Source organism: Myotis nattereri (assembly GCF_964212035.1).
Source record: "Myotis nattereri genome assembly, chromosome: 16".
Taxonomy (NCBI): Eukaryota; Metazoa; Chordata; class Mammalia; order Chiroptera; family Vespertilionidae; genus Myotis; species Myotis nattereri.
In genome coordinates, this window is record NC_138091.1 from 56,036,823 (window position 1) to 56,049,670 (window position 12,848).

General features: G+C 69.1%; 2 protein-coding genes across 2 annotated transcripts; one reads left to right on the forward strand and one right to left on the reverse strand.

Annotated features, from left to right (window-relative positions):
- Window positions 1-825: 825 nt before the first annotated feature.
- FSCN2 (fascin actin-bundling protein 2, retinal) lies at window positions 826-5,328 on the forward strand (the record flags this gene model as incomplete). Its single annotated transcript, XM_081110410.1, has 5 exons — window positions 826-1,651; window positions 3,959-4,115; window positions 4,369-4,490; window positions 4,781-4,948; window positions 5,076-5,328. The coding sequence occupies 5 exons, from the start codon at window positions 826-828 to the stop codon at window positions 5,276-5,278; spliced, it is 1,476 nt and encodes a 491-aa protein (XP_080966536.1). The 3' UTR covers window positions 5,279-5,328.
- A 1,574-nt stretch (window positions 5,329-6,902) lies between these two features.
- On the reverse strand, window positions 6,903-12,848 carry FAAP100 (FA core complex associated protein 100). The gene is made up of 10 exons (XM_081110380.1): window positions 12,671-12,848; window positions 12,445-12,563; window positions 11,433-12,364; window positions 10,501-10,657; window positions 9,263-10,026; window positions 9,007-9,143; window positions 8,607-8,723; window positions 8,264-8,350; window positions 7,789-7,923; window positions 6,903-7,482 (listed from the first exon to the last, which is right to left on the reverse strand). The coding sequence occupies exons 1-9, from the start codon at window positions 12,833-12,835 to the stop codon at window positions 7,792-7,794; spliced, it is 2,610 nt and encodes an 869-aa protein (XP_080966506.1). The 5' UTR covers window positions 12,836-12,848; the 3' UTR covers window positions 6,903-7,482; window positions 7,789-7,791.

Consider the following 12,848-nt stretch of genomic DNA (forward strand, 5'->3'; position numbering starts at 1 on the left):
CCCTTGGGACAGTGAGCAGCTGCCTCGGGTCTGGGTGCCTCGGGTCTGGGTGCCTCCCGTGCCAGGACGGGCGCCCGGCCCGCTCATGGGCACCAACACCCCCGCCTGCCACTCTCCAGCCGGCCCCCCTCGGGAAGCACCAGGCCCAGGCCGCAGGCTGCAGGCCCGGCTGAGGGGCGGCCCCGGGGCACCTGCCCGACGCAGGCTGCGGAGCGGGGGCCTTGGGCTCCTGGCGGTGGGAATCAGAGAAGCGGTAACTGGATCCGCGGGCGCTGGCGGCGGCGAGGGTGGCGGCTCTGATCGGGTTGCCACTGCGCCGTTTTCCACCCGCGGCCTTTTCTACGCAGGGAACGGGCTGTGCTGGGCAGCGAGGCCGTGCTGGGGGTCTGGGGCCCGGGGTGGGGCCGGGAGGGGAGAGGCCACGAGGCAGGACACAGGGCCCGAGCCTGGGCCCCAGCAACCCCGGGAAGAGGGGGGGCACGAAGGTGGCCAGGGCTTTGGCGGGGGCACCCCCAGCCCCGGGGCCCCGCTCCAGCCCGTGCAGCCCGGGAGTGGCTGAAATCCAAGCTGGGGTAGCGACAGGCAGCCGCTGTCCCTAAGCCGGCCCAGCTCTGATCCGCCTCCCACCCGCCCTCTGCTGCCCGCTGGCCATGTAAGAGCTGCCCGGGCCCACGGCCACTGGTCAGAGGCAGCACCCGGGTCCATGACGCTGGCAGGGCCTGAGGGCCGCGGGCCAGCCCAGCCGTGCCGGGCACCTGGGGGCCGTCGGGGTTCGTGAACGCAGAGCGCGCCGCCCAGGCTCCTGGCCGGCTGTCCCCGTCCGAGATGCCCACCAACGGCCTCCACCAGGTGCTGAAGATCCAGTTTGGCCTCGTCAACGACACCGACCGCTACCTGACAGCCGAGAGCTTCGGCTTCAAGGTCAACGCCTCGGCGCCCAGCCTCAAGCGGAAGCAGATATGGGTGCTGGAGCCGGACCCCGGCCAGGGCCCCGCCGTGCTGTTCCGCAGCAGCCACCTGGGCCGCTACCTGTCGGCCGAGGAGGACGGGCGCGTGGCCTGCGAGGCGGAGCGGCCGGGCCGCGACTGCCGCTTCCTGGTCCTGCCGCAGCCCGACGGGCGCTGGGCGCTGCAGTCGGAGCCGCACGGCCGCTTCTTCGGCGGCACCGAGGACCGGCTGTCCTGCTTCGCCACCGCCGTCTCCCCGGCCGAGCTGTGGACCGTGCACCTGGCCATCCACCCCCAGGCCCACCTGCTGAGCGTGAGCCGGCGGCGCTACGTGCACCTGTGCCCGCAGGAGGACGAGATGGCGGCCGACAGCAACACGCCGTGGGGCGTGGACGCGCTCGTCACCCTCATCTTCCAGAACCGGCGGTACTGCCTCCGGGCCTGTGACAGCCGCTACCTGCGCAGCGATGGCCGCCTGGTCTGGGAGCCCGAGGCCCGCGCCCGCTACACGCTGGAGTTCAAGGCGGGCAAGCTGGCCTTCAAGGACTGCGACGGCCGCTACCTGGCGCCCGTGGGGCCCACGGGCATGCTCAGGGCCGGACGCAACACGCGGCCGGGCAAGGACGAGCTGTTCGACCTGGAGGAGAGTCACCCGCAGGTGGTGCTGGTGGCTGCCAACCACCGCTACGTGTCGGTGCGGCAAGGTGAGGCGCCTCCGCGAGACGGTCACACGGGCGGGGGGGGGGGGGGCTCGTGTCTGGTGGTGAACACGTGTGTGGTGGTGCACGGGCTGTGGGCCACGTGTGGGGTCCCCGGGGAGGGCTGCTGGCTTTGGGGTCAGAAGGAAGGGTCTCTGGCTTGGCCAGCGCGGCTCGGGCTGAGCGTCCACCTATGAACCAGGAGGTCAGGGTTCGATTCCCGGTCAGGGCACAGGCTCGGGTTGTGGGCTCCATCCCCAGTGGGGGGCGTGCAGGAGGCAGCCGGTCCATGATTCTCTCTCATCATGGATGTTTCTCTCTCTCCCTCTCCCTTCTTCTCTGAATCAATAAAAATATAGAAAATATATATTTAAAAAACAAGCAAGGGGCTCTGTCTCAAGACAGCTGGGCAGCTGCTGAGAGCCACATGGCAGTGCCCAGCGGGGTGTGGGCAAGGCCCCCTGCCCACTCACCACCCCACTTTCTGAGCTTTAAAGGAGGCTGGGGCGGGGCCGCGGCCAGGGCAGGGAGCCAGCAGGACCCGAGTGAGGCAGAGCAGCGGTTCCCATGCCCCAGTGCAGCTGACCTGGGGTCCTTGTCCAGCCCCAGGAGTGGGGAGGGGAGGGAGCCTGGGGTCCTTCCCGTCTGGGGGACGCAGGGAGCAGATGGCCCCTCCCGGCCTGTGCTCGCCAGGGGAAGGCACTGTCTGCCTGGTTGGTGCGGCCGGGCCCCGGGCCAGCGGTCTCAGTTGCCCCCCTGGGTTGGGCTCCTGGCTCTGTGCACCCAGGAGTGGCTGACACACCCTGACCTGGCACAATGCCACCCCGTCCAGAGGGCAGAGGCCCAGCATGAGCGCCGGGGAGGGTGCCCACTCTGGCTATAGGGGCCCTGCCTGTAGTCAGGGCCCTCAGCCCATCCAGTCTGGGGGGCAGGGATCCCGCAAACACCCTAGTACTGGTCCTGGCTCCAGCAGAGGGTGCACAGCCCTGTCCCACCCACCACAGGCCTGTGGTCCAGCTACCCCGGCATCCGGCCCGGGCCAGGCCCAGGTGCTTGGTTTGTCAGCGAAATGCAGGTTAGAATGCGAAAAAGCTGCTTCTGGGTCAAAGGAGATGGTGGGCACAGCACCTGCACATGTCCAGCTGTGAGCAGCCTTGTGGAGCGTGGGAGACGAGGTGGCTGTGCTGGTGGTAAGGGGGCCGAAGTGACAGAGATGGTGCTGGGGCTCCTACCAGCAATTCTGGTGGTGTTGGTGTTAATAGTGATGATGGCGTTGGTCGGGGGGGGGTTGGTGGTGATGATGGCGTTGATGGTGTTGGTGGTGATGATGGCGTTGGTGGGGGGGGGTTGGTAGTGATGATGGCGTTGATGGCATTGGTGGTGGGGGGGTTGGTAGTAATGGTGGTGATGATGGCGTTGATGGTGGGGGGGTTGGTGGTGATGTTGGTGTTGATGAGGCTGGCAGTGGTGTTGGTTTGGAGATGGTGAGGATGATGGTGGTGGTGGTGGTGGTGGTGTTGGTAGTAATGGTGGTGTTGATGGCGTTGGTGGTGATGTTGGTGTTGATGATGTTGGTGTTGGTAGTGATGATGGCGTTGATGGCATTGATGGTGGTGGTGTTGGTAGTAATGGTGGTGTTGATGGCGTTGGTGGTGATGTTGGTGTTGATGAGGTTGGTGTTGGTAGTGATGATGGCGTTGATGGCATTGATGGTGGTGGTGTTGGTAGTAATGGTGGTGATGATGGCGTTGGTGGTGATGTTGGTGTTGATGAGGCTGGCAGTAGTGTTGGTTGGAGATGGTGAGGATGGTGGTAGTGAGGAGTGGGCTGTATGGACCATTTTCATTCACTGGCCACCCTTGATCTGAACCCCAGGCAGTGCTGTGGGTGGCCTTGCCCTCCTCTGGGACTCCTGGGAGACCCCACATGTGAGTGGGAGGCTGGGGAGGTGACACAGGTTCAGCCCCTGCCCAGTGAACCCCAGGCCTTGGCTGTGGCACTGGGAAGGGCAGGGACCTCATGGGCCCACATAGCAGCTTAGGGCCGAGATGTAAATAGAGGCCGAGGGGGACGCAGATTACCTGCTGATTAGGCAGGGCCTGGCTCCTGGGCTGTGGTCGGAGGTGTGTGGGCTCCACTTCCCATGTGGCCCTGGGGCAGAGCTCCCAGATCCTGGAGAGGTGCCTTCTAAACCCTCTCAGGTTCTCGATGAGCCGCTCTGGCTTCGGGGTTGCCCCAGGAGCACGCTTCCCCACGTCTGCTCCCCACCCGCCCAGGGAGAGGCGTGAGGGGCTTCCCATCTCCTCCCTGCAGGGGTCAACATCTCAGCCAACCAAGACGAAGAGCTGGACCACGAGACCTTCCTGATGCAAATTGACCGGGAGACAAAGAAGTGCACCTTCTATTCCAGCACCGGAGGCTACTGGACCCTGGTCACCCACGGGGGCATCCAGGCCACAGCCACGCAAGTGTGAGGGCACCATCCCCACGTCCACCACCACCTTCACTTCCATCTCCTCCACCTCCATCACCACCTCCTCCATCACCAGGATATTGTAGCAGCCCAGCCAGGGAGAAATGCCTACCGGGGTGGGGGACAGCTCTTAATGGAATGGGGTGGGCATATCAGTGGAAGGCAAGTGCCTGTCCCTCCCCCTGGGGCGCGGTGCTGGACTTGAGAGGCCTGGGAGCCCTGGCCCTGAGCCCCGCGTCCTGCCCCTCAGTTCGGCCAGCACCATGTTCGAGGTGGAGTGGCGAGGCCGGCGGGTGGCCCTCAAGGCCAGCAATGGCCGCTACGTGTGCATGAAGAAGAACGGACAGCTGGCGGCCATCAGCGACTTCGTGGGTGAGCGCTCCCCCCTGCTGGGATGCCCGGCTGGGCCCTCTGCCCGGGACAACGCCTGCCCAGGGGCCCTGTGTCCACCATGAGCCCGCCTCCCCTCCCCGAGGGCGGGCGCTGTCCCTGGCACCTGCCACCCCTGCTGGCCCACATCATGGCACCTGTGGGAAGCCCAGGGCGCAGGCCCCTCGCCAGGGCACGTGGGACAGCAGGTCTGGGCCCACGAATCGGAGCGGAGTCTGCTGGGGGAGCCCTTCCACCGAGCGGCCAGGCCAGGACAGGACGGCTCCCCGCAGGCCAGGACGAGGAGTTCGTCCTCAAGCTCATCAACCGGCCCATCCTGGTGCTGCGCGGCCTGGACGGCTTCGTGTGCCACCGGCGCGGCTCCAACCAGCTGGACACCAACCGCTCCGTCTACGACGTCTTCCACCTGAGCTTCAGCGACGGCGCCTACCAGATCCGAGGTGCGGGCCCGGGCGGGCGGGGTGGGGCGCGGGGCGGGGCCGAGCGCGCGCGAGGCTGGCTTCGGGGAGCCGAGGGGCGTGGGGCGCGCGGCCCCGGAGCGCCCCGCCCACGCGCGCTCGCCCGCAGGCCGCGGCGGGTTCTGGCGCACCGGCAGCCACGGCAGCGTGTGCAGCGACGGCGAGCGGCCCGAGGACTTCCTCTTCGAGCTCCGCGAGCGCGGCCGCCTGGCCATCCGCGCCCGGAGCGGCAAGTACCTGCGCGGCGGCGCCTCGGGGCTGCTGCGCGCGGACGCGGACGCGCCTGCGGGGTTCGCACTCTGGGAGTACTGAGCCCTGGGGGTGCTGAGCACGCCCGTGTCCCCATTAAACCGTCTGTCCAGAGGCTGGTGGCTCGAGGCAGCGGCGCGGATGGGCGGGAGGGTCTGCCCTGGGCCCCGCCCTCCTGGTTGCCGTGCGCCGGACCCTCTCCACCCCTCTCCGGAGCGCAGGGTCTGGGCCTCCTCCGTCTAGGATAAGGGTCCAGCCGGCACCCACCCCATCCTGCACAACCACAGCCCGGGGTCTCCTCTCGTCCCCAAACCCCGGGAAGAAGACGCCCTCGGGTCTGAGGCCACTGGGAGGCCCCGACAGGCAGGCCAGTGAGGGGTCGGGGGTGAGTGTGTATCCAGCATCACTGCACCCAGGCTGCGCAGGGTCTTGGGGATCCTGGAAACATCTGATGGACAAGTGACACCCACCATCGCTCAGTTCCGGAAGCTCCCTCATTGCCACCCAGTCACCCCCAACCCAGGAAAGGGGCTCTGGGGCCAAGCCCATCCCACCTGTGCAGAAACCCCCACCTGCCTCGCCCTGCACCTGGCTGCTCTGTGGCCCAGGGGTGTGACCACGCCCACCTGTGTGCCCACCACAGCAACCGCCGCCCAGGGCCCCTGGCTCACAAGGACACCCCCCCCCCCCCAGCCTTTGCCTGGGTGACCTGGGACTTCCGAGGTGGGTGCAGGTGGGAGGCTTGCCCCTGGGGTTGGTCAGGACCTTGAGGATGGGCGATGGGGGGTTGGGGGGGCAGCCTGAGCCAAGGCCCAGAGCCCAGAGGGAGGACGAGACCCCAGACAGGTGTCTTCACCTGGCAGATGCTCTCACTGCCCTTCCCCTGGAGCACGGGGTGCAGAGTGGGTGCCAGGAAGTCAGACGCATGGCCAGGGAGAAGGGAAGGACAGGGCTGGCTGGGAGGAGTCCTGGGACAGAGGACCTGCTATGTCACCCCCAGGCCCTACCCAAGGACCCTCTGGCCCACTTCCTGTTAGGCCCGTTAACTGAGGGAGGGACAGACTGTGCCCAGCTGCAGCCTGTGCTGCCCCCTGGCGGTGCTGGGAGGAGGCTGGGAAGGTGGTGCTAGGCCCGGGATCCCTGTGCCACCGGCGTCGCCTTGGCGGCGGCGGCGGACACTCACAGAGGGGGGCCCACGGCCTGGCTCCCCTGGGGGGAGGCTGGGACGGGGTGGAGACGTGAGGGCTGGGGCCGGAGCTGCAGGCAGGACGTCACCGTGGTGGCTGGTGCAGGGCCTCACAGCCACTCCGAGTGGAGGCCACAGTGGCCCAGGCAGGGGAGGGCTCGGTGCAGGTGGCTCCCGAGCAGCATCACCCTTCCTGGCTGTGCAGCCGCACCCACCCTGCGCCTGCACCTTTCCGGGTGGTCCTGAGCAGCAGGTCGTGTTCACACGCTCACACGTCACAGCGGGCTGAGCCCGCCCTGTGGCTTGTGCCCATTTGTCCCGAGTGTCCTGCCTCTTCTCAGACATGTTTTCTCCCCTTTATCCCACGTGTAGCTTGATCTCAACCCCAGGGCACAGAGGCCAGGGCCGGGCTCACCGGGTGCGGGACGAGGGGTGCCAGGACCCGGGTCAGAGCCCCACCCAATGTGTGTGTGTTTGTGGGGGTAACAAAGGGGCGGAGTCGAGGGCTCACAGGAAGGCGTGTTGTGGCAGCAGCGGGGCCCTCGGCCCCACAGAGAAGCACCAAGTGACATCTGGAGTCACCTCCCCACGGAGCATGCCCGCACCCGCCGGGCCCCCACCCACAGCCCGGGAGTCACCTCCCCACGGAGCATGCCCGCACCCGCCGGGCCCCCACCCACAGCCCGGGAGTACAGAGCAGGGCACTGGGCGGCCCCAGCCACAGGCGCCGGGTGACGGGTGTCCAGGCGACTGGCCACCTAGGAGCACCCCCAGTCTTTGTGCTTTGGTCACAGGGAGCCCCCCGGGGACTCCAGCGGTGCCGGAGCAGGGCCAAGGCTCCCGGGTGGGCGACAAGGCAGGTGGACGGGCAGTGCCCCCAGGAACAGCGACAGCCAGGCGGTCCCGCCCAGCCTGGTCCCGAGCCGGCTCCGTGGCCTCCGATAGCCGCCCAGGCAACGCCGCTCCTGCGCTGGGCCGGCCCTCGTCCTGCGCTGGACGTGAGTGGAGGGGATGGCGCTGACCCAGCCCCCGCGTCTGGGGAGGCTACCAGCAGAGAAGGCTGAGGGTGAGCCCACGGCAGCTGTGGAGGGAGAGGATGGATGGGCCGAGGCCCTGAACCCAGGACAGGACGGGCCAGGCTTGGGGGGGCGGGGGGGGCGGCCAGCAGGAGCAGGGCAAGCGTCCAGCTCGGCTACCCTGAGAAGGCGCTCTCTGACCCCTTCTCCGAGCACGTCCAGAGGCCAGGCGGCCATCGGGCAGGTGTCTGCGCCCTGCTGTCGACAGCCAAGCCCGCCCTGGCCTTCCACAGCCACACGCAGCCGGCACCTGCGCCAGCTCAGGAGCTGGAAACAGCCTTTGGGGGGGGGAGGGGCGGGGCGGGGCCCACCTCTCACAGCAGGAGGAGGCGGGGGCTGCGGAGCTGCTGGTACACCTGCAGGAGACGCTCGGCCGTGGCCTGGGAGCTGGCCTCGTCCTCTGTGCACAGCCGGTCCCGCAGGGCCTGCACCTCCCGCAGCAGCGTCTGCAATGGGGGGGGCGGTGAGTGACAACAGCTAGGCCCCCACGCTCCTGCCTGCCCGCCCCCCGGTCACCCACAAACCCCACTGGAGACGTGGGGGGCAGCCCAGGAAAACTCCTCTGTGGCCTCTAAGTGTGGGATAAGCTGCCTCAGGACAGGAGGGCACAGCTGGGCTGGAGGGGGACCAGCCCCCAGGTGACAGGAGGGTCCTGGCCCACAGGTCGGAGCCGGGCAGGGCAGGAGGCCCGAGCCCACTCTGCCTCTGCGGGTCCTGAGGGCTGGGAGGCCCTGCAGGTCACACACTCGCCTGCCCAGAGTCCTCAGGGGCTGGACCGGGGCTCACCTCGTGGTTGGCCTGGATCTGGTGGAGATACTGCACGCGGAGGTCGGGGGGGCTGGAGCCCCGGGCGGCCTGCTCCACCACCATCCTCTGGGGGACACGGGCAGTAAAGAAACCAGCTGCCTCACAGGTGGCAAGAGGGGCGTCTCCCCTTAACCTCCTGGCCAGGCGGGTCCTGGGTGCCCACCAGGGGCCGCCGGAGGGTCAGCAGCAGGCCCCCCACACCCCCCAACCCCCGGCTCACCTGCAAGACACGTGCGCTTGGAGGCAGAGAGGAGGTGGGGACTGGCCTGCCACTCCACCAGGGCACCCCAGACCCCAGGCGCGTCCCCCAGAGCAGACGCACCTGCATGCGCCCGACGACAGCGTGGTGGGCCCTGCACATGTTGGCCAGCGACGAGCTCTCCACCTGGATCTCCACGGCCTGGACGGGCCCTGCCGGGCACAGGTCGGCCACCGCCACCTGCAGCACAGGAGAGGCCTCGTGCCAGCTCCGGGCCGGCGGGCCCCCACCCTCCTGGGCAAAGCTGGTCTCTGCCCACCGGCAACTCCCCTCAAGAACTGGCCAGCGACCAACAGCGTCTGCTCCCCGCTGGGGAAGAACCTGCTCCTGGGGCACTCGTTCTAGAACGAGGTGACGGCCGTGGCCTTGCCTGACACCCGCGCGGCCCACACGGGACAACCCAGGCCACCAGGGCACCCAGCGAGGCGGCTTCCCCGGAGACAGGAGGGCCGGCTCTGCTTGCCTCGTGGACGATGAGGCGGATCTCGGTGCCGTCCGGGGCCACGGCCTGGACAGAGGTCAGGGCTCGGTCCCGCACAGCGTCCACGGCAGCGTTCTGGGCCAGCAGCCACTGCAGCGTGGCACAGCACAGGGACACGCCTGAGGGACAGAGGTGCCGGCCGTGAGTGTGGACGTGCCCTGGGGCAGTGAGGAGCCCACGTCCACAGCCTGTGTCCACGGGTCCCCAAGGCCAGAGCCAAGTCCCCAGTGCCACCAACCTGAGTAACTGTCCCCCAGGGCCGCTCTGAGCAGCTCTGCCGACACCCGGATGGCGGCCACAGACGGCGGCAGGTACTTGGCGCGCAGGGACTCGGGTCGCACTGGTTCGCTGCCCGGCCGCCAGCAGGTTTCCAGGAAGGTGCCCACGGGGTCGCCGGGAGGGTGGCAGGGCGCGGGGGCCTGCACGGGGGGCGCAGCCAGGCCCGGGAAGCGCAGGCCCTGCAGCATGTCCACTGTGTGCTCGCTCAGGGGCAGGCAGATACCCCCCTGCTCCGGCAGGACGTCGGGGGGGCACCCGTCCAAGGAGGGGTCCTTGAAAGGGTCCGTGGGGGCCAGGGCCCCGCCCACGACCTCCCTGAGGCTGAGGAAGAGCGCACAGGACACGGTCACGGGCAGGTCTAGTGTGCCGTCCGCCCCGGAGCCCAGGAGCAGCGTCACCTCCCGCCGATCGCCGGGGCCCAGCTGGTCCACGGGGACGGTGTATGTCACGGCCGAGCCCGAGTCCGAGGCGTGGGAGCCGGGCAGCACCTGGACGCACAAGGCCCAGCCTCGGTCCAGGCGGAAGCCGCCGCTGTTCTCCAGCAGGCAGGTGGCGGTCAGCACGTCCTGCAGCTCCCGGCGGCTCCAGGCCGTGGTTGTGGTGCATGAGACGGGCCGGGCGCCCTCCCGGCTGGCCAGCAGGGCACAGCTCACGTTCATGGCCTCGTTCAGGCACGTCAGCGCCCTGTTGCGCTGGTCCACGGCCTTCTTCAGGGAGGACACTCTGGGGAGGGCCGACGGGCACCAGGGAGGAGCGGGGAGCGGGGTGCAGGGTCAGAAGGGACCAGGACTCTGTTCCGACAACCAATCGCAGAGCCCCCGCCTCCTCAGGGAGCAACTTGCTTGTCTCACCCATGCTGTCCCGTCGTCTGGGCCTTGCCCACCAGGCCAGGGAGCCTGCCGCCCCCCTAGGGAGGCCCAGCACTATGGACGGGCCCTGGTCCACAAGGGTCCGCAGCCTAGGGACGCGCCGGGGGGCACAGGAGGGCAGGTGAGGGCTCGGCCAGAGGAAGGCTGCTGGTGGCCTCACTGAGCACGGGGTGGAGGGGTCTCCCACATCCCCTCCAGGGAAGAGGGGGGCAGTCTGAGAACACGGTGGGGGAGGAAGCCCCCTTTTCAGGTAGCTCTACATCTGGGGCTCTCGCTGGGACCACTGGCCACACCAGGCCGCCTCCCACGGATACAAGCCTCTGCTCACCTCTCGGAGACGGTGCCGATCCCACAGAGCAGGTCCTTGATCTTCCGGCCCGTGTCCGCCGCGGTCACCCGGGTGGGCTGAGCAGGCTCACGGCTCAGGTCCAAGCAGCAGGTCATCAGGCGGCCTTTGGCCGACAGGGCCAGGAGCTCGGTGTCCCCTGCAGATGGACACGGGCCGGGCTCAGTCAGCAGAAGAGGGCGGCTGCTGGGGCAGCTCCACCAGACCCCAGACAAGCGCCGGCAGGAAGCCAGCACCAAATGAGGACCCAGGACGACTGGAGAGCCGGGCACGCGCCAGGGCCTGACGGAGCTGCCCGTGTTCACGTGCACACATTGCACAGGGCCCGCCCCAGGAGGGAGGTCGGCACCGCGGAGGTGGCAGCGCGGGGGCACAGGGCATGTGGACCGGACTACACGGGGCCAAACCAGGACCCTCCTGGTCACCGTGTCTGTCGGGCTCCCCGTGGCCCGCTTTCCCCGCGTGGACAGTGGCCTTTCCCCGTCAAAGCGTCTCTTTCACGTTAGAATGCTGCGTGGCAGGCCTCAGGCCGACACGTGGGCCTCCAAACAGGAACACGCCCCGGGCAGACTGCTGTCCCCCAACACAGGACAGAGCCCGTGCAGAGCGGGCTCGCCGGCGGCCACTCGGTGAGCGGAGGAGAAACGTCAAGGCCAACTCGCCCCCGACTGCCCGCGAGGCTGGACCTGGTCACCAGGCAGGGCGGCACCTCCCACTCCTAACCCCCGGACGCACGGGCAGCCGCTGACGCCGAGAAAGGACCGTCCCCACGAGGCTGCCTGGCAGGAGGAGCCGCCTGCAGGGTCCCAGCAGCCGGGGCGGGCAGGGAGGGGAGGGCCGGCTCCCGGGGAGAAGCCTGCCACGGGGGTTCCGTCCCCCAGGCTCCGGTGTTCGGGTCCCCACGGCGCTCATACCTGCAGGCGACCTAGACGACACGGAGAGGGTGACGACGCTGCAGACACCCAGGCTGGTGGGACACAGCAGAGGGGGCAGGCCTCCCGGGCCGTCGGACTGCACGGGGTCCTCGGGGGGGCCCCCTCGAGCCAGGTCCACCACGCAGAGGCCGGAGGGGGTGCTGTAGTAGATGTGGCTGTCCCCGCTGCAGGCTGCGCAGAGCACGGGCCCCGGCAGGCAGTACTCGCGCAGCTCTGGCACCAGACTCCCTGCCTCGTCCCAGCTGGCCTTGATGGCCAGGGTCCGGCCGTGGTGACCGAGCGCCACCAGGCAGTCCAAGTCCGCGTCCTCTGGGCCCTCAGCCGAGGGCTCCGTCCTCAAGGCCCCGATGAAGGCGACGGGCTCTTCCAGGTGATGGAGGATCCTGACAAGGGCCTTGGGGTCCCCAGGGGCCGACCGAGAGCTGACCAGGGTCTTCAGGACCACAGAGCAGAGCTGGCCGTCGGGGAGACCACAGAGGATCACGGGCGATTCCAGGACGGCGGCGTCGGCTCCAAAGAGGAGCCCGAAGAGGGGCCCCTCCAGCGTGAAGGCCCTGGGGCCCTGTGGGGGGCTGTGCTGAGCCCTGGAGCTGGGTAGGGACACACAGCACAGCACCGGGCGGAAGTGGGGGGCTTGGGATTTCCCTGGGCTCCCCGCTGGGGGCGTGTGGGTAGACAGCTCCACCTCCCCGATCTGGCCTCTGGGCCCGGGGTCCGCCCCGGGACTCGGACACTCAAACAGCTGCACCTTCCACTGGGCGGGGCCCTGCGCCAGCGCGATGAGCAGGTCGCCCAGCACCGTGAACGCGCACAGCGTGGCGTCGGGGAGCACACAGGTGTCTGGGTCCACGGGGGTCACGGGGGTGGCGGCCTCGCTGTCCTCGTCGTCCCCATCACGCTGGCTCACAGACCTTGGGGAGCACAGGGAAGTGTCACCGCCGAGATGCACGTGCTGTCTCCATGGCAACCTGCCACAGCGACCCCTCCTTACCTGCGGGCCTGGTCCAGAGACAAGCAATAGATGCCCCTCCGCGCGCACAGGACGAGGAGCGCCCGGCGAAGGGCCAGCGCCTCCAGGTGCCACACCTGCCCCGGGAACCTGTACACCGCCTGGCCGGCGGGGCGGGAGGGCGGAGGCTCCAGCTCCGAACCAGCTCCTCGGGCGCGCCCCCCGCCCCCCGCCCCCGCCGACCCGGGACCCCGCCCCCGCGGCTCACGGTCAGCAGCCGCGCCTCCCGGTCGTAGACGTAGACCAGCTCCCTCCCGGCGGCCAGGAAGACCTCCGCGCCGAGGTGCAGCACGCGGGGCCCGCCCGCCGTCAGGCCCCCGGCCGGGCAGCTGAAGCCCGCCAGGTAGCGCACGCGCGGCGCCAGGCCGGCCATAGTGCGGGCCCGC